This window comes from Tripterygium wilfordii, chromosome 7 (assembly GCF_013401445.1).
Source record: "Tripterygium wilfordii isolate XIE 37 chromosome 7, ASM1340144v1, whole genome shotgun sequence".
Classification (NCBI taxonomy): Eukaryota; Viridiplantae; Streptophyta; class Magnoliopsida; order Celastrales; family Celastraceae; genus Tripterygium; species Tripterygium wilfordii.
Window position 1 is genome coordinate 12,626,367 of NC_052238.1, and position 21,025 is coordinate 12,647,391.

Below are 21,025 nucleotides of genomic sequence, written 5' to 3' on the forward strand. Positions count from 1 at the left end.
ATTTTTCAACCTATCTTGTCGGTAGGTTATGATTTTAACTTTATCCTACCGGTAGGAGACATTAAGTATCCTATCTGTTATCATAAATAGTCTCCTACCGCTAGGTTATGAATTTAGAGGTATCCTACCGGTAGGGTACGCCCAGTGATGGTGTATCCTATTTTTATAATACTGTATGATAATAACTAAAGTGTCACGGTCATTTGAAGGATATTCACGTTCGAATCACATACAATTATGGCTTTTAAAAAGGCTCAGGAAAAATCACCCCGACTTACTATGGGTGATGGCCCTGTTGCTAGGTTATCATGCCTTTAGAGAGAAGGATAAAATCGAAAAAAACGTCGTGAAATTCTGATCTTTATTATCTTGTAGTAGAATATCTATGAAAACCCACTTACCTAAATTAGTAGATTCTAAATTTGGAAATTATTTTGCATAGTCTGAGATAAGAAGGTAGTGCTAGTGTTATTTCAAGGCCCTATTAAGAATACTTCTGGAATGTGGAATTTGTTGTTGGTTGAACTTAAATATAGTTTATTTGCGGTGCTGGACATGAAAAGGCTTTATGGTTTTGTAAAGGATTTGGATCTTTTAATATGTAGGATCTTATGTTTTTCTTTTTTCTAAAGTTCTGGATTTTTTTTTTTTTTTTGTGTGTTTGATGTAAATTTGTATTGTTGTCTTGTCCTCTGATGAACTGCATCTGAATAGTGTCTCAATTGGGTCGAAGTCTATGTTCAGTTAAAAACATAATATGATGTACAAAATTTTGATGAGTTTGACTGCATAGCATGGAGATCTTCCATTTCCAACACACATTAAAACAAACAAAATATGACCATTAGAGAGAGATCAAAAGATAAAGATGACATAATACAAAAAATGCTTTCTATTTAAACATTGAATCGATTTTCCAATTATCATATCATATCATATAATATACATAGTATGATTACTGAATAAGAGAATGATTTTGATGCAGCCACATCAGCTTTTGGGAAAACTCTATGATTGCCATGTGGATTAATGGAAAAAATTAATTTTTATTTATTCAAGTTATACACAAACACACAAATAACATGTATTAATTATTGATTTAATTAGAACAAATTAAATCATGCACAACCATTACAAAATGATTCCAATTTAACGTTTTCTTTCCTATTTCAATTTATCAATTGATTTGTGTCATTAAAGTATCATGCATAACCTTTAGAGAATGATTCCAATTTAACAATTTCTTTCCTATTTCAATTTATCAATTGATTTGTGTCATTAAAGTTGATTTTGTTTTCCTTTCACACGTAATTGCTAAATGGCAACCATATAATTTAATCCATTAGTTGGGCAATTATTCCATACACAATCTCACTCATTTCATTAATGTTGATTTTATTTTCCTTTAATACTTAATTGCTAAATGGTTACCATATAATTAAATCCATTAATTGGGTCATTATTCCATTCACATTCTGACTCATGTCTTCCATGTTTTCATAAAATACGTTTATCAAAACATAAAATACGTTTTATTTGATGTCTTCCATGTTTTCGGCTATTTGATTCATGTCTTCTATGTTTGATAGACCAACCCCATTTGTAACTGTTAATTCTCAAAAGTAGTGCAGCTAGGAAGAAATGCAAGAGAAGGTCTCCCATTAAATTCTCAGAGGTTCATTATTTCTATTTGTTTCAATTTATGATGTTTAATACAAAATATTTATTAATTGTGATGATTGTTTAACCTATATAAATTAATAAATCTTTGTGTTCTTTTCAACTTTCAAAACACCTGAACGTATCCTTGATGGTTCAAGGATGAATTGGGAGGTGATTGCCCGCATCAGCGGGCTATGGGATTCTAAGAATGTCAACAATGACATCCTGAGTGTGGATATGCTTCTTTTGGATGTAGAGGTGATGTTAGATTATTCTATTTTTCACTATTTGGTTCGCATGTTTCTTATTGTTTATATGATTTAACTCAATTAATTTTGTAGTAGGTATATTTTCAATTAATATTATATAATTAATATTTTTTTCATATCACATAACCCAGCACATTTGCTCCACTTGTGTCAACAAGAAGTTTCAGTAGGTATTGTTTAACATCTTAATCATAACACTCTTTCTTTCATTGTGCTCTACATAACCATGATTTAGAATATGTTTAAGGAGGAAAAGATTGTCTCTTCAGAGGTAACTAAAAGTTTCGCCAAGAACCAATGTAAGAAAATAGCAGTAGAAAATTCCTTATTGACGGTGTCTCCCATGATGAGGAGAATCGTGCGGCGTATAAAGTTGTTGTAACTCTTAAGCCTTCTATGCTAACCCAATTTTATTTATTGTGTGAAAACCTTCATTCAACTTTCAAGATAAAGCTCCTTATGTAGGGAACACAAAGAAGGGGAAAATGTGATTATAATAAAAATATGGAAGGTTACAATGAGAAACATGTACCTATTGAAATTGAAGCAATCTTTGCAATCATAGATGTTTACTGTGAATTTCTTTTTGGATTACAACTTTTAATTCTTTTAATAATAGTAGGGCATCCATGTGGAAGAGGAAGAATAATCTGATGAGAAGTCCAGTTTTGAAGTGAATCATGATAAGGAATATGAAAGGAAAACTGGAGAGCTTTGTTTATTCAATGACTTGCAATGATTTTTCTTTTCATCACCCATGCCTCTCTTTTTAATAATACGAAATTAAATCATAAACTGAACGTGTTTTCCCCTCATCTGTTTCATATAATCCAAAAAGATACCAAAAAATTGATTATGTTTGCAGAGTTGCATTGCGTTTCATTTCTTGATTTATTTATTAATTTTTTTCCCTCCTTTTCATTGGTTGTAGGTATATTTTGTGGTGGTGTTGTGAGGAGGAGTTGTTGGTAGTTGGTTTAACTCAGTTGTGGCAAAGACGGAAAATAAAGTGGTAGTTCTTCAGCTTTGACACAAGAAAAAGATTTGTATCTGCTATGCAATATTCATTTTGTAAAGGTAAAAGTGTTCCAGAATTGGAAAAAGAGATGATGTGTAAAATGTCCAAGTTTAAAGCTCGAACATAAAACAAGAAAGTGATACCTCTTGCGTTTTAGCTCTTCGATTTGCTTTACAAGGCTCTCTGTATTTTTTCCTTTATAGTTGCTTGGGTCTTTGTTCTTACTGCTTACAAGTGTTGTATTCAATGCATTAAATATCAATTTAAAAGAAAAAGAAAATGATCTCTTATAATTCCAATTGTCGTATTCAATGCATTAAATATCAATTTAAAAAAAAAGGAAAATGATCTCTTATAATTTTACAATTCGAAACGGTGCTTTCAAATCTATGGATTAAATATCAATTAAAAAGATAACAGGAAAAAAAAGAGAGAGAAAGAAATGACCCTTATCATCCTACAATTCCAAATGGTGTTTTTAAATATATGGTTAAATATCAATTAAAAAGAGAAAAGAAAAAAGGAAAAGAAAATGACTCTTACAATCTTGGATTATTTATTGTATTAAATATCAATTAAAAAGAAAAATTTATTCACAATGAGGACCGGAGTTGGAAGACCGCCACCAAAATTTTAAACCAAAACAATCAGTAGAACAATATTTCCTTGTGTGAAAAATGAAATTTGAAATTTCTAACAAAGTAATCTAATTACAATTTAGATGTTTTTCATGGTTACAATTACTAAAAAATGAAACAATTTCTAAAAAAAACAAAATTATCACGATTGCATATGCTTCCATCCACAATCTAAAAATGTCCAAATAAAAAGAAGGAAATTAAAAATAAACACTATATTTATGCAGTAATATAATTACAAAAAAAAAAACCCGCTTCCATCAATAACCTAAATTTGATAAAATTTACAATCAGATATTGAATAACAAACACAACAATTATGCTACATTATAATTAAAAAGTAAAATTATATACCGCGCAAAGCGTGGGCATACCACCTAGTTCATTCGTAAGATCGTTTGTTTCGATTTATGTTGTGTTTAATTTCCCGATTGTTCTTTCATACGAATGAGGGATTGTGATCTTCATTGGTGCCAGTGTTGCAAAAATCGGGCTAGTCGGGACTTACTGCTTCGATTAGAGGGTAATCGAGCCACTTAATCGGTATCGGATTAAATCGGGCATAGTCCGCCTAAGCCTTTTTTGGGCGTGGATCTTTTTTTGACTGGGCCTTTTATTTTGCCCCATTTTTCTTTCTTTTGGCCCAGTTTCTCATTCAAGTCCAAGTCATAACAGCCCAAAAACTCTCTCTTCTAGTCTTCTACGTGACTTCAGCTTTCAATCGCCGATCGCTTGAAACCGTAAAATTCGCATATGTATGTCCTTCGCTTGTTGCTGCAACCGATTGCTTTGGGGAGTACAAAAAGACTGAGGCGCTGGTGATTTCGACTCGGTTCTTTGCTATTCTGAGTATTCTCTGCTATTCGCTTGTTCTATTCTTTGCTGTCGCTTGTTCTACTCTGTGCTGGAGCTATTCTGTATTCTCTTCATTGGTTCTAGAGGTGTTCCTGTTCGTTGCTTGTTCTAGTCTGCTGGTCGACTCAGGTTCTGTATTCTATCTGCTATTCTTGTCAGTTGTACCCTCTCGTGTTCTGTACTCTGTCTGCTAGTCTCTGCTGTTGTGTTCTTCGATTCTTCTGCTAGTGGTGTTCCTTTTCATTTATCTTGTGTTTGACACACACATATATGATATGTATTGCATATATATATATATATTTAATTAAAAAAACTCAAAACGATTAATCCAATTAATCTCTAGTCCCCACGAACCGCCTAGCGGCCGACTAGCGATTTTTGCAACCATGATTGGTGCCTGGTTTGTTTCTTTGTTTGATTTTTGTTTCTGTTGTTACTGAGATATGCATTGCTAGTTGAGGCAAGTCTGTGCTGGGTGACGGTGGGAGGCTTGTCCCTGAGGCAAGTCTTATTTCCTGTGTATTAATTGTGATTACTTTGGAGCTTCCTGCACTCCAGGAATCTGTGGTCAATTTTTCTGTTTGTATTTTCTTAAATGCTGCGGTGATTGATGATGCCTTTTTTTAAGTCTCATTTATTTCTGTCAATTGGCTGTTGGGAGAGTTTCGCGCAGTAGGAACTAGGAATATGTGAATTCCAGTGGTATCAGAATTGAAGTGGCAATCCTAAATACAGAAGTAGTAGAAGTAGAGTTAATTAAAAAAGTAGATTTGGTTAGCAAAAGAAAAATAGCAAACCTCAATATAAGCTTCAAAACTGGCAGCAGAGACATGACTTGCCATTTGTCGAATAAAAATATCAGCAACTCACTCATCTATAGTAATCAAGCATCACTCAATAGGGGCTGGTGTTGGCTTAATTCTTAAGTGATTACTAAATATGTGAAGGCCTGGATTACTCCATGTCTCCAGTCCTTGATGTGTAAGAGTTTACTTCTTATTCTGACAAAGCTACACCTTCACATTTCGACTTGCTCAAGTATGGAGTGCCTCAAATAGTTTTTCTACACTACCAGTTAATGAAAATTTCTTGAGCCTTTTGGTTTCCACCAACTAATTAGAGTTCTCTGGACTAAACTAGTTAAAATATTAATATAATTTCAGCATTAATTTATTCTATTTAGTCAGTTGCTCTGCAATTACCTGAACTTGGGGACTTGCTTGGGCTGCAGCCTCCCTCTTGTTGGCTAAGGGTTTAGGGAGATAAAGATATAGAAGAGTTAGGGGCTTAGGGCAATAATCTTGGTCCTTTATTTAGGCTTTATGAAGTCTTCTATTATCCTTTCTTTGCGTAATGCTTCTTAATATATGCTGTTTTGTTGTGGGAAAAGAGAAATAAAAATAATTATGAAGAGCCTCTTTGCATGCATATCCTTGTGATTGTTTTGTTTTGTTTTTCTTTTTTCCTTTATTTTTTCTTACAAAAAGAATTATGAAGAGCCTCCTCTGCATATCCTTGTGATTGTTTTCTTCTTTTTCTTTTCTAGTTTTTCTTATAGCTGGCTGCATTTCATCATTATTTGTTGCATTGGGAGGTCAGGTGATATATCTATTGCTTCCCTGCAATTAAATTCTGGTCTGTACCTTTCTTATGCACACAAACACAACAATTTACAATTCTTTTTCAATGTTAGATGGATATTGATGAAGAGTGGGATGAAGTCATTGATTTTCACCTGTAGAGGAGATTGAAAAAGAGAGCATAATAACAATGATGTAATATAAAAGCATGGGTAAATTAGAAAATTATACTAATTTCCTTTCCTTTCCTTTCCTTTCCTTTACTTTATAATTGTTATCCAAACAAAGGAAATAACAAATCCACTCCTCTCCTTTTTTATCTATCCAAACATGGGAAAGAGAAAAGTAGTCTCCCTTCCCTTCCTTTCCCCCCAAATCCCTTAATCCAAACACACTCTTAAAGAGTACTTTTACAAAGCTTCCTACTTTGAAAGACCTCCACCCCCGCGTTCGTCCTCACCCCGTCTATTCGGATCAGTGGCTAGTTATAATTTGCATTTCCCTCTCTCCCTTCTTAGATTTTGAGGTAATGCGGTTTTGCTAATCAATTTTCACTTCTTCTCTTTTAGGTCAGTTTGCATTTTAGGGTTTTTTTTTTTTGGGGGGGGGGGGGGGGGCGCGTGGTTCTTAATAATTATTTCTATTTTGTGCCTTTGGTTCTTGAATTTCGATATTTTGTTATGTCGTTTGATTTGGATTATTGATTATGTCAACTGCCCTCATTTAAAACTCTTTTTTGAAAGGGTAACGCCACCAGGAAGAATTCATTATAAATTTGCAATTGCATATTGGCATTGTAATACAGATATTTTGGTGCTTTCGAGTGCGAAATTTTTAGCATTTCTTTTGAAACTCACTCATATGTGTATCGCAAGGCCTTAAAGCAATTTTTCGTAAAATCAACTCTTGGCTACCCTATTATGAAGCTGTCTGGCAACATTTTACAATCACAGCTATATGTTGTGTTTTTATTGAGGCTTTTACTGTCAGTTTACCATACTTTAAAACTCAAGCCGTGTATCTTGTTTGGTGTCGTGGTTGTACTTCTCTTTTTCTGCTCTTTAGCAATCTCTACTTATTATGCTTATGCTCAGTGGTCGCTCTTTTTCACACATGGAATAAGAACTGACCCATTTGTTTGTTTATATGATGGCTTTTGGCGTGGTCGTAAGGTTGAATGGCTCAGTTTAGCGTACAACTTGACTTTCCGTCTGAGAATTTTAATGCCGCTACGAAAGATAAGATTAGGAAACATATATATAACTTGCAACAACACACGGCAAACAGGGTGTTCCATATTCAAAGGTTTACAACAAAGAACGATGCAGATATGATACGCAGTGTGGTGGAAACAAAACTTGGCGAGCTGGCACCGGAGATTCTACCACCTGTAGAAGGGGTTGTAGAAGGGGCTAATATAACTTTTGGAAGTATGAATGTTGAAGCGATCAACTATTGGTATCTTGTTATTGTTGCACCGACATCTTGTAAAAAACTGGATGATTTAGAACTCTTTGAGAAATATCAAGATATGCCTATATTCGTAAGCAGTGGATACCAAGATTGCATAATGTTAGTAAAAATTTAATACTTGTTATTGATTATTGTCTTCAGTCTTTTAAAGTTATAATATAAGTTTTTTTTTCCACTTATTTGCTGAATATAGGGATATAATTACTGCTGTTTCACTGTTGATGAAGACACCAGTACGTTGCCGCCTAAAACGTGAAAAGATTGTTATGTACAGTGAAGATGATTTATTTGCTGCGAAGTTCGTAGCATTCGATTTGCAAGGTGAACTATGTATTTTTTATTTTTTGTATGCAGTTAGTTATCTCCTTGATAGATAATCTTTAAACATAATGGTCGTAGATTTTAAATAATGTTGGTTGATTGTTGCAGATGACGAGAATTGTGAGGACAAAGATGATGTGTGCAGCAATTTGAAGAATCTTTTCAATGATATTAATGTCAACTCCGACATTTCTGGTTCTCTGAGTCGGGAGTTTGCCGCATTTTTTGATTTTCTAGAAGGAAAGAGCTTTAATATGGAGTAAGTTGTTTTTTTTTTAATACATGTGAATTGTATAAAGTAAGTCTTTTTAAAACTCTTTTTGGTTCCTGTGATTGCTAGACTAGGTTTTCTTCTGGAAACTAATTAATTTACTGTATAGTCTAGGATTAGAATAGAATTCAACAAACAAGATTCTAAATTATTCTAACAGAGAATATTCAAATAATGTTCACACAATTTGATCAAACAAGCAAGCATAGGAAGTGCAGAGCAATAACAGATAATAAACACAATCAAACAATGTAAAGACTGTAACAAGTAAGGATAGAGAGAGTGCAAACGATTTTAGAGTGGTTCAGCCAGAAATGGACCTACTCCACTACTCAAGGCTCCTCCTTGAGATTTGAAAATCCACCATGACAGCTTGTTGATGCAGAGACAACAAGCCCACCTCTTTACACAGCTGGTTTTGGCTCAAGTACCAGCCACACTTTTACAAATATGTATTTTTGATATGGGTAGAGGTTTAGAAACTAAATTTTGAGTGTAAAGAACCTCTAACAAAGAGTAGGAAATAGTAGGCTACAGATATGAATAATAAGAATTGGTTGGAAGCTCGTATGAAGTTTTTTGTGTATTTTTAGGCAGCCCTTGAGAAGATTATATAGGACTAGGGTTTATCTCCATTCCCTTCCTATCATTTCTTCTTTCCTTTCTTGTCTTCATGGAATCATTTCTTCGTTTGATAACTGTTTTTTTTTCCTTTGTTTGTGAACTTTCTAATTGCTAAACTAGTTTTCTATTTGTAATAATTTATTTTTAATTTGAATGTAGGAATCTTGGGAATGTAAGGAATAACGTTATATTCTGGTCAAAAGAAAAACGACGCAATTTTATGACTTATCTTTGTGATTACATCACCTGTCTTGATTGTACCACCTCTCAATATGAAAATATATTTTCGAAAGAGACTGAAGATGCTTTTGGATACAATCGGGATTGGAAGGCGCGATTTCTTAATCATCCTGAAATGTGTAAGGTGCACAAGGCACTTGAAGATTCTTATGTTGCTGAGAATTTCTCCTATTCGGGATTGCGAGGGGTTCATGAACATGGTTACGAGAGCGATGATCTTATGATGAAACGATGTCTCATACGGATTAGGGACCTATACGAGCATCGTTTGCAATTGAAACTATTATACTTGCATAATATCCAGGTACTTACTAGTTTTTGTTAAAAAATTTAATGCCACTTCATTTTAGTTGAGTTATTTTTGAGGCTTACACTTCCCGTTCTTTGATGGGAAACTCATGTTGTTTATTTTCTTTGCAGTTGAACAACATTGATCTTTACACGGATGCAGATCTTGTGGGTATAATCCACTTTTTATTTCCACTCCACATTGATTCGTTCGCTAGAGCTATAAGGGCAATGAATTGGCAAACTTGGATGATGCCATTTGAAATTCCATAGAGAATGTCTTTACAACGATGCTAAACAAAGCTTTGCCCATTCATGTTCCCATTTCTTCTCCCTTCCTTCCTGTTAACGTATATTTAAGTAGTTAATAGGAGATTGATGGATTGAGATTCAATGAGCAGCAGGAAAACCTCGGGTAGCAAGAGTAACGTGATGATGGAGATTGAGGCAAGCAAGCCTGCGGGGAATGGGAATGGGATTGTGGTGGGGGGCTTGAGCCCTCTAAGCGAGACTTTATGGAGTGGAAGACCAACACAGAGTTTGTGGGAGATGTCTCTGCCAGGCTTACCTGGAAGGATCTTACTGTGATGGTAACTCTCAGCAATGGAGAGACCCGGAAGGTTTTGGAAGGACTTACTAGGTATGCCGAGCCTGGGACCCTCACAGCCCTTATGGGTCCTTCTGGTTCTGGAAAATCTACCCTTCTTGATGCTCTCTCTGGCCGCCTCGCTGCCAACGCTTTCCTCTCCGGAACCATTCTTCTCAACTGTCTTAAAACCAAGCTCTCTTTTGGAACTGCTGTGAGCCTGTGAGTATACTTAATTGTTTCTTCTTGTCTTTCTTTTACCAGTTCAAAATCTAAGATTATAATTTTTAACTGGAGATCACGATCATCGCTGATCTTGATCCTTTAATTTGAAATTTAGGCTTATGTGACTCAAGATGACAACTTGATCGGAACTCTGACGATACGGGAAATGATTTCATATTCTGCTAGACTGCGTCTCCCTGATAAGATGTCTTGGTCTGAGAAGCAAGCCTTGGTGGAGAGCACCATCATAGAGATGGGTCTCCAAGATTGCGAAGATACCGTTATTGGAAACTGGCATTTGCGTGGTATGAGTGGAGGAGAAAAGAGGAGAGTCAGCATAGCTCTTGAAATTTTGATTAGGCCTAGATTGCTCTTTCTTGAGGAGCCCACCAGTGGCCTTGACAGGTTTGTATTTATTTGTATACATCTATCTAGTCTCTTCTCTACTATGAATCAACTCCAAAAATTTCCACTAGTATATAATAATAGCTTGCCCTCGTTTGGTTTGTAGTGCTTCAGCCTTTTTTTTGACAGAGACACTGTGAGGGCTAGCCAGAGATGGGAGGACTGTCATAGCTTCAATTCATCAGCCTAGCAGTGAAGTTTTTGAGCTCTTTGATAAGCTATACTTGCTTTCAGGGGCAAAACTGTTTATTTTGGCCAAGCAGCAGAGGCATATGGCCATATGGGGCAACAAAACTCTCTCTCAAGTGTTTATTTCATAGAATAATACGTGAAAATACGTCTTAATAGATTGATGCTTACATAATTAATTGCTTTATACATATTGCAGTTCTTTGCACAAGCCGGGTTTCCCTGTCCTGCTTTGAGGAACCCTTCTGAGCATTTTCTTAGATGCATCAATTCCAATTTCGACAAAGTGAAGGCTACTTTAAAAGGGTCCATGAAACTCAGGGTATCTCTATAGCCTATTTTGATGTTTTGCTTAGTTAAACCAGGTCTCTTAAATATTGAATTTGGTTATGAGATTTTGATATAAAATTGTTTTCATTTCTTCTCCTTTTTCCCTGTAAAACAATGTCTTTTGGGAATTTGTAACTCATGTTAGTTTGAGGCAACTGAGGATCCTCTGGAGAAAATGACGACAGCTGAAGCCATACGAACACTTATTGACTTTTATCGGACCTCACAGTACTGTTATTCAGCAAGAGAAACGGTTGAGATCTCCGGAGTTGTAAGTGCCAAATTCTAATTTATCCAATGTAATATGATAAAACTTAGTTACTTGATTATTGATTACTTTGTTCCAGAATTTATAGTTGTAATTTTCTTACTCTGTGTTACAGAAAGGAATTGTACTAGATTCAGGAGGCAGTCAGGCTAGTTTTTTAATGCAGGCTTTCACTCTGACCAAACGTTCATTCATCAACATGTCGAGGGACTTTGGCTATTATTGGCTGAGGCTTGTAATTTATGTTGTGGTCACTATTTGTATTGGTACCATCTATCTGAATGTCGGGACTGGCTACAACTCAATTCTGGTACTTTCTTTTTTTATCATATTTGGATATCCCATTTCATGCAGTTTCTTCTGTCTTTTTCTGTGCTGTAAGTTCAAAAAATAATGAAATTTGGCTAACAATAAGAACTTTCTGTATAATTAATACAGGCAAGAGGATCCTGTGCTTCTTTCGTCTTTGGTTTTGTCACTTTCATGTCAATTGGTGGCTTTCCATCCTTTGTAGAGGATATGTAGGTGAGTGTTCTCTCAGATCCAGCATGAAATGTAAATTATGCTCCATCATTTTCATTTTTTTTTTTCTACCTTTTGAAGGTCTTCCAAAGAGAGAGGCTGAACGGTCACTATGGTGTGACTGCATTTGTGATTAGCAACACGCTCTCTGCAATGCCATTTCTGATAATGATCACCTTCATTGCTGGAACTATTTGCTATTTCATGGTTGGCCTTCACCCTGGTTTTGAGCATTATCTGTTCTTAATGGGGATCATCATAGGAGCTGGAATTCAGGTTTGTATCCAGCGAATTAATTTCAATGGTTAGAGATGGACTGCCAAATTTCCAAATTTCTCTAGACTCTTGACTTTGTGAACCGTCTACATGTGGCAGGGAATTTTCATGCTCGTCTCTGGATACTTTAGGCTTCCAAAGGACATACCAAACCCAGTCTGGCGTTACCCAATGTCATATATCAGTTTTCACTTCTGGGCCCTGCAGGTAAAGATCAGATAACAATATAATCAGGTTGGCGGTGGCGGTGGTGGTGGTAATGGTGGTTAAAGAATAATTTGAACTCATGAAGAAGATATGCATGCTTGCAGGGGCAATACTAGAACGACTTGAAGGGCTTGCTGTTTGACAACCAGTCGCCGGATCTGTCGAAGATCCCTGGTGAGTACATCCTGGAGAACGTGTTCCAAATTGATGTGAACAGATCAAAATGGGTGGATATCAGTGTTATCTTCAGCATGATTGTCATCTATCGCATCCTCTTCTTCATCATGATCAAGATCAGTGAAGATGTGACTCCATGGATCAGAGGTTACATAGCAAGAAGAATAAAACAGCAAAAGAATGGAACAAATAATTTAACTGTTGCTCCTGATGGCCTAACTCAATCCCCTTCCTTGAAAACCTACGCTGCTCAACAGACAACCGAAAACCAACAGGTGGAGAAATGATTTTGCAAATTGAATTTTATCTGTTTCGCACTCAGATTATATGATATTTACTTATATGGATGTGCTCTGACATAAACATGTACCACAAATAGACGCATACTTGATGGAGATTCATTCGAAGTATGTAAGACATTATGGGATGTACACTTTCATATTGAGTTTTCTCGCTTTTGTTGGCGCCATGTGATGAGATGGTCCAGTCTATCATCATCATTGTATTAGTTATTTTTGTGAAAGGGAAATTGCTCAATCGGAGTTAATTCTATGTTGCACCAGGAATTGCACCCACAATGTGTAATGTGCTTAAGCAAAAATAATAGACTCCGCTAAGCAGCCATGCCAACGGTAAGATCAGATTAAAGCACTGTGGTCTTAAAAATCACATGAGAGATGAAAATACTATGATCATCAGTTCTCTTCATCCCAACTCGGGCCCAAGGAAAAAGGAATTCCCGATGGAAGGTTGGGAATCCACGGGTCCTCCCAAACATTGATGGATTCTCCATTCTTAGTCTGCCATCTTACTCCTCTTTTTAAAAGCCCTTTTGCTGTGAGGAGACTAGACCAAACAAATGATGGCTCAGGGCATTTAGAAAGGAATCTTATGGTGAGAGTATATGAGTGACATTTTCCTGGCTTGGAACTTATGGTTTGGTGAGAGTGTCTGTTCCTAATTGTGTTTCTTCTGGTTCCTGATAGCGCTTGTGATTCATGACCTACCCCTCATAGGTTCTGGTTTGGGTTCGCCGTTCGTTGTGCTTTTCTCTGTTATTCATGCCAGGAAAAAGAAAGAAAGAAAGAAAGGAAGAAAGGTCTTGTTGAAGCATAGCCCCAAATCGAAGACATGGGTTTCGGGTAGAACAATCCCTTTATCCTTTTTCTGTCTTGCCACTGAAATTATCTTTGTAATTTCTTTGGTTATCAAGGCCTTTTTGGACATGAGCTTCTCAATGTCGGTTGTATCCAGGCATGAACAAAGGAGCATAAGCTTGTTTCTTCCACTTTCTTGCGAAAAGTCTATTCAGCTATCATCACATGTGCTCTCTCTGTAGTAGCAACTTGTTTCCTACTGCTTATCAAAAAAAAACTTTCTTGTTTCCTACTACTATAAATGGCTGAGCGATGGTAAATGGTTCATTAGATAGAGATGTAAAAGACATCACCACTTGAACAGAAGCACAATGCTTACGCCCTAAAAAATAACAAACTCCCATCGATCATACACAAAATTCTTGGGTGCTCATCGTTTCCAGTTACAAGAGCCAAGCAGCTAATGGTTATTTCGACAAACAGGAAGAACTCTAAATGGTCAAGTCAGAGATATCCTCAAAGGGGTGGAAACATGTTATTCCAAACGTTTTCTTTAGAATTTGCTTGCAATTGGTAAAGATCATACAACTTGCCAATTTTCTTTTCTTTTTTTGTTTTCTAACAGACGACAACATACCATTTCATGCAGTTCTTCTGCAAAGCAAAGATCTCTAAACATTGCCCTGCCTTTCGGGGAACAAAACAAATAACAAATAAAAGGTCATCCCAACGATTCAAAAATCAGACTTTACTTCAGAGAGTCCTAAGGATATTCTCCACTCTAGCATCAAATCCTATCACACAAGGAATAGAGGACCCCCACATTACTCACATAGCACAAAATAAGAGAGGAAAAGGAGCGGAGCGGAGCGGCGGTCAAATTAAAAATCAGATTCACTATTACACATCACAATTAAAACATAATTCAATATTACACTACTAAATCAAACCAGTAACTCCACCAAAGTATGCCAAACTGGCTTAAGTACTTGTGGAACAAAGAAAAATCAAGATCTGAAAGTCAAATTATATAAGATTGAGCTGCCCTCAGGGGCATTATATAAAAGATTGAGCTGCCCTCGGGGGCAGAGATCTAGTGTCTCCCATAGGATTGTCATCAGGATCACTGGTCTGTTGATGAATGTCTCTAACATTTTCGAATGCATCAATCCAATCCTCACATGATTCAAATGACATCCGGAGATTCAACCTCTTTGAACCTCGAGCTAATGCAGCAATGTGCTTCGGAAAGATGCTATGGATTTTCTCCACAAGTTGAGCCTTGTCCAATTCACTTTTCTGTAATAAGAACAATGTGTGGAAATAATAAATATATCCTTGGAAAGCCTCATAAATGGGTGGTTCTAAAACAAAACAATTACCTCTTCAGCATAATGGTACAAGTTTGATATGGTTTGAATGCATCTCCTCATATTGGCTTCATGGGGTTTCATCATAACTTCAAAAGTGCGTTTTTTACTTGGAATGAGGACACGAAGGTCGCCTGTGAACCACTCTTGCGAAAGGTCATCAATTAGATGGTTCAACTGTTCATCGCCATCCTCCCCAAATGCATCTTTAGTGTCGTCACCATAAATCATAATGTCGGGACTATTTTCAAGGAATGCATGTAAGCGCTGGATGAAATCCATGCGCTCAAATTTCGTTGCAAAGAGAATATTGTCAAACAATTTCATTGGATCACTGCAATTCAAATGGCAAATGTCAAGATTTTTACCCAACTCGAACATTTATTGAAAAAAAAGTTCAGGTTTTGTGGGACAAATTTTAAATTGATTGAAATAAAAGCTCAAACTCAAGCAAATAATAACAAAAAATTATAGTAGTAGTGAATTAAAGTAACTTACTCCAAGTCGAAAGTCTCAAAAAAAACATCAAATTCTGCTGTTAGACCACCTTTAATGCCAGATACTTTATTGATCTCCTCAAAAAGTTTCTTTAATTTATCACGCACCTCAGCTTCGTCACCTTGTTGATCCTCACCTGCAACCAACTACATAGTTAAAAACCTAAACCACAAATAAATCAAAAGGCATTAGATGTGTCAGAAATAACAGACCTTGAATATCAAATTTCATGAACTTCGCGAAAGGCTCCGAATGATCAAAGGCCCAACACCTATCTATGTAAATGGAGTTTAGGTCTATACGACAACGTACTTGCGTTTGCATCGAGACCCAAATAGACAGAAGCATAGACCTATATGAAGTTTTTTTAAAGGAAATTTAGAATTGTTTGCAAGTGAGACACTAAAATCAACTAAAAGTAAGGCAATACTACTGACCTTATGATAGCTTTATAAGATTCTGATATGAAAAGAATTTCTGATCCCTCACCATTCTGATATGAACTGGATTCATAGAGTTTGTCGACAGAATCAGATGGATCGAAGGGAATCCCATATGGGAACATAGCAAGGTACCATGAAGGATCCTCTCCAACTTGAAAGGGAGATAATGTCTCTGGTACCAAGTCTCCAAACAAATCTATCAGCGTCTTATATACCACCTCCGCATGCTCATGTTTTTCAAACTTTTGAACAGTACACAAATCATATCCGCGAAAACCATATCCGCGTGGGTTGTTAGCACGTACATAAGTAATAATCCCTTGCGTAATGTCACTAGTAGTGACAAAATCAAAGGTGAATTCCATTTTAATCTGCCTGTCAAAAGGAAACACAATTTGGTAAACCCTGGGCCACACCAAATGCAATGGAATTATAAAGCTAAAAGAATGAATTTATGAAATCTTCAAACAAAGCTAAAGCACACAAGAGAAATTAAAAAATCTCCCTCCAAAGTACCAAGAGGAAAAAAACTAAAATGATTTATAAACAACTAACTGCCGACATGAAACCAGAAACATGGCCTGTAAACATGCGACAAAAATTGCTACCAGAGGGCCATGACTTAATGAGCGATTATGGTCAGATCTCTGAATGCATGAACAGATCTGGAATTGTGTATGACCCGAATACTTTAAACATAAAGTACTACTCAAGACTTCGAACTTCAGGGTGGAAAATTATGCAACTACACACTAGTAAGAAACGAATTTCGTTTTCATTCGAAATCTTTTTCAGAGACAATTTTCGCATATGGTCTACAAGCATAACGCAAAAGAGGCGAAATTTAATCCGAGAACTTGATAAAAAAACAAAAACTATACGATGCTAGGAAACTAAATCAGAGACAAAAACCACGGCGAGACAACCAAATTGCAATACGAACACATATAACGCGATAGCCAACCGACTACAACAAATAAGTTGAGAATATGACAATACAATCGGATTCGAGAAAACATGATGGGCAGCGACGAGAAAAGACAGTGACTGAGGACGGCGACGGCGACGGCGACGGCGACGGCGAGGCTGAAATAGGATTTTGAGGCCGAGAAGCAAAGGACAGCGTGCTAGGGCTTCGAAAGCCTTGACGGCAGATTGTTTCTCGAGAAATAGGATTTTAAGCCTCTCTTTTTACGTCATTTGATAGAGTAGTTTAATCTGAAAAGGCATAATAATCTCATGTAATTGTATCCTACCGGTCGGATACACAAGTATGATATCGCTAGGATTAATAACGTATCATACCGGTAGGCTACGTTAAGTATCCTATCGCTAGGATACATACCGTATCCTACCGGTAGGATACAGAAAGTATCCTATCGCTAGGATACATACCGTATCCTACCGGTAGGATACAGTAAGTATCCTATCTCTATGATACATATTGTATCCTACCGGTAGGATAGGCCTATCGTCACCAAGACATATCAATGTTGTTTGGTTCAAACCAACATTTATACTCTAAAGTAGTATAAATGCTTCACAAAAATGTATATTTTAGAGCACGCGTTGTTGTTGGGGGTTTAAATAGCAACGCCGAATATATATATATATATATATATTTCTTTAATATAAATATATTTTTTAGTAGTAAAAATGCTGATTAATAAATTATGAATTTATTTGAATTTAATTTATTTATTATTTACTTTATCTTAGAAGTGAATATCCTTCAAAGGCCGTTCACAGGCGGTAACTTTGGCTTATGAATGATGTTCGCATTTCTTATATGTGAGCTTGTAGTTGCCTAGTTTTTGATAAAGACTGTGTTTTACAAGGTTGACACCGATTTTTAAAAATTAGACATACCTTTCAACCTATCCTACCGGTAGGTTACGCCCAGTTAGGTTGTTCTATTTTTATATATTGTATGATAACTAAAGTGCTACGGTCATTTGAAGGATATTCATGTTCGAATCACATACAATTATGGCTTTTAAGAAAATATAATTGCCTAGTTTTTGATAAAGATTGTTTTTTACGAGGTTGACACCAGTTTCGAAAAATTAGACATATTTTTCACCCTATCCTACCGGTAGGTTATGTATTTAACAATATCCTACCGGTAGGTTACGCCCAGTATCCTATCTCTATGATACATATTGTATCCTACCGGTAGGATAGGCCTATCGTCACCAAGACATATCAATGTTGTTTGGTTCAAACCAACATTTATACTCAATAGTAGTATAAATGCTTCACAAAAATGTATATTTTAGAGCACGCGTTGTTGTTGGGGGTTTAAATAGCAACGCCGAATATATATATATATATATATATATATATATATATATATATATATATATTTCTTTAATATAAATATATTTTTTAGTAGTAAAAATGCTCGTTGATAAATTATCAATTTATTTGAATTTAATTTCTTTATTATTTAATTTATATTAGAAATTTAGTCGTGGAACAACTAAGTATCGTCTAATTACAATATCTTACCGGCATGATACATAAGTATCCTATCGCTTGGATACATACCGTATCCTACCGGTCGGATACACAAGTATCATATCGCTAGAATTAATAACGTATCATACCGGTAGGCTACGTTAAGTATCCTATTGCTAGGATACATACCGTATCCTACCGGTAGGATACAGTAAGTATCCTATCGCTAGGATACATACCGTATCCTACCGGTACGATAGGCCTATCGTCACCAAGACATATCAATGTTGTTTGGTTCAAACCAACATTTATACTCAAAAGTAGTATAAATGCTTCACAAAAATGTATATTTTAGAGCACGCGTTGTTGTTGGGGGTTTAAATAGCAACGCCGAATATATATATATATATATATTTCTTTAATATAAATATATTTTTTAGTAGTAAAAATGCTGATTAATAATTATGAATTTATTTGAATTTAATTTATTTATTATTTACTTTATCTTAGAAGTGAATATCCTTCAAAGGCCGTTCACAGGCGGTAACTTTGGCTTATGAATGATGTTCGCATTTCTTATATGTGAGCTTGTAGTTGCCTAGTTTTTGATAAAGACTGTGTTTTACAAGGTTGACACCGAGTTTTAAAAATTAGACATACCTTTCAACCTATCCTACCGGTAGGTTACGCCCAGTTAGGGTGTTCTATTTTTATATATTGTATGATAACTAAAGTGCTACGGTCATTTGAAGGATATTCATGTTCGAATCACATACAATTATGCCTTTTAAGAAAATATAATTGCCTAGTTTTTGATAAAGATTGTTTTTTACGAGGTTGACACCAGTTTTGAAAAATTAGACATATTTTTCACCCTATCCTACCGATAGGTTATGTATTTAACAATATCCTACCGGTAGGTTACGCCCAGTATCCTATCTCTATGATACATATTGTATCCTACCGGTAGGATAGGCCTATCGTCACCAAGACATATCAATGTTGTTTGGTTCAAACCAACATTTATACTCAATAGTAGTATAAATGCTTCACAAAAATGTATATTTTAGAGCACGCGTTGTTGTTGGGGTTTAAATAGCAACGCCGAATATATATATATATATATATATATATATATATATATATATATATATATATTTCTTTAATATAAATATATTTTTTAGTAGTAAAAATGCTCGTTGATAAATTATCAATTTATTTGAATTTAATTTATTTATTATTTAATTTATATTAGAAATTTAGTCGTGGAACAACTAAGTATCGTCTAATTACAATATCTTACCGGCATGATACATAAGTATACTATCGCTTGGATACATACCGTATCCTACCGGTCGGATACACAAGTATCATATCGCTAGAATTAATAACGTATCATACCGGTAGGCTACGTTAAGTATCCTATCGCTAGGATACATACCGTATCCTACCGGTAGGATACAGTAAGTATCCTATCGCTAGGATACATACCGTATCCTACCGGTACGATACAGTAAGTATCCTATCTCTATAATACATATTGTATCCTACCGGTAGGATAGGCCTATCGTCACCAAGACATATCAATGTTGTTTGGTTCAAACCAACATTTATACTCAAAAGTAGTATAAATGCTTCACAAAAATGTATATTTTAGAGCACGCGTTGTTGTTGGGGGTTTAAATAGCAACGCCGAATATATATATATATATATATATATATTTCTTTAATATAAATATATTTTTTAGTAGTAAAAATGCTGATTAATAAATTATGAATTTATTTGAATTTAATTTATTTATTATTTACTTTATCTTAGAAGTGAATATCCTTCAAAGGCCGTTCACAGGCGGTAACTTTGGCTTATGAATGATGTTCGCATTTCTTATATGTGAGCTTGTAGTTGCCTAGTTTTTGATAAAGACTGTGTTTTACAAGGTTGACACCGATTTTTAAAAATTAGACATACCTTTCAACCTATCCTACCGGTAGGTTACGCCCAGTTAGGGTGTTCTATTTTTATATATTGTATGATAACTAAAGTGCTACGGTCATTTGAAGGATATTCATGTTCGAATCACATACAATTATGGCTTTTAAGAAAATATAATTGCCTAGTTTTTGATAAAGATTGTTTTTTACGAGGTTGACACCAGTTTTGAAAAATTAGACATATTTTTCACCCTATCCTACCGGTAGGTTATGTATTTAACAATATCCTACCGGTAGGTTACGCCCAGTATCCTATCTCTATGATACATATTGTATCCTACCGGTAGGATAGGCCTATCGTCACCAAGACATATCAATGTTGTTTGGTTCAAACCAACATTTATACTCAATAGTAGTATAAATGCTTCACAAAAAATGTATATTTTAGAGCACGCGTTGTTGTTGGGGGTTTAAATAGCAACGCCGAATATATATATATATATATATATATATTTCTTTAATATAAATATATTTTTTAGTAGTAAAAATGCTGGTTGATAAATTATCAATTTATTTGAATTTAATTTATTTATTATTTAATTTATCTTAGAAATTTAGTCGTGGAACAACTAAGTATCGTCTAATTACAATATCTTACCGGCATGATACATAAGTATCCTATCGCTTGGATACATACCGTATCCTACCGGTCGGATACACAAGTATCAAATCGCTAGGATTAATAACGTATCATACCGGTAGGCTACGTTAAGTATCCTATCGCTAGGATACATACCGTAT

The 21,025-nt window shown here is 35.3% G+C and overlaps 2 protein-coding genes and 1 pseudogene across 3 annotated transcripts; 2 read left to right on the forward strand and 1 right to left on the reverse strand.

The window, feature by feature from the left end:
* The first annotated feature begins 4,275 nt into the window (after window positions 1-4,275).
* Window positions 4,276-9,543, forward strand: LOC120002170. The gene is made up of 6 exons (XM_038850781.1): window positions 4,276-4,571; window positions 7,195-7,594; window positions 7,689-7,816; window positions 7,925-8,075; window positions 8,871-9,255; window positions 9,372-9,543. Exons 2-6 carry the CDS (start codon window positions 7,200-7,202, stop codon window positions 9,510-9,512), a joined length of 1,200 nt encoding a protein of 399 aa, XP_038706709.1. The 5' UTR covers window positions 4,276-4,571; window positions 7,195-7,199; the 3' UTR covers window positions 9,513-9,543.
* A 55-nt stretch (window positions 9,544-9,598) lies between these two features.
* On the forward strand, window positions 9,599-12,971 carry LOC120002171 (annotated as a pseudogene).
* Window positions 12,972-14,366: 1,395 nt separating this feature from the next.
* Window positions 14,367-17,004, reverse strand: LOC120003105. Of its 2 annotated transcripts, none has more exons than XM_038852023.1 (7): window positions 16,832-17,004; window positions 15,827-16,207; window positions 15,602-15,741; window positions 15,390-15,525; window positions 14,904-15,225; window positions 14,600-14,820; window positions 14,367-14,567 (listed from the first exon to the last, which is right to left on the reverse strand). In XM_038852023.1, the coding sequence occupies exons 1-7, from the start codon at window positions 16,849-16,851 to the stop codon at window positions 14,543-14,545; spliced, it is 1,245 nt and encodes a 414-aa protein (XP_038707951.1). In that variant the 5' UTR covers window positions 16,852-17,004; the 3' UTR covers window positions 14,367-14,542. The 2 variants fall into 2 exon arrangements, with proteins under 2 accessions (XP_038707951.1, XP_038707950.1); XM_038852022.1 differs by having other exon boundaries at window positions 14,367-14,556; window positions 14,589-14,820.
* Window positions 17,005-21,025: the final 4,021 nt, after the last annotated feature.

What these genes read in the sequence shown, in the direction of transcription:
- LOC120003105 (XM_038852023.1), bottom strand. Translation starts at nt 16,851, where the DNA reads ATGTTTTCTCGAATCCGATT. An exon ending in CATGAAATTTGATATTCAAG is followed by an intron (nt 15,526 to 15,601) that starts GTCTGTTATTTC and finishes AGTTGGTTGCAG; the next exon opens with GTGAGGATCAACAAGGTGAC. An exon ending in TGTACCATTATGCTGAAGAG is followed by an intron (nt 14,821 to 14,903) that starts GTAATTGTTTTG and finishes TTCTTATTACAG; the next exon opens with AAAAGTGAATTGGACAAGGC.
- LOC120002170 (XM_038850781.1), top strand. Translation starts at nt 7,200, where the DNA reads ATGGCTCAGTTTAGCGTACAACTTGACTTTCCGTCTGAGAATTTTAAT. An exon ending in GGATACCAAGATTGCATAAT is followed by an intron (nt 7,595 to 7,688) that starts GTTAGTAAAAAT and finishes TGCTGAATATAG; the next exon opens with GGATATAATTACTGCTGTTT. An exon ending in GGAAAGAGCTTTAATATGGA is followed by an intron (nt 8,076 to 8,870) that starts GTAAGTTGTTTT and finishes ATTTGAATGTAG; the next exon opens with GAATCTTGGGAATGTAAGGA.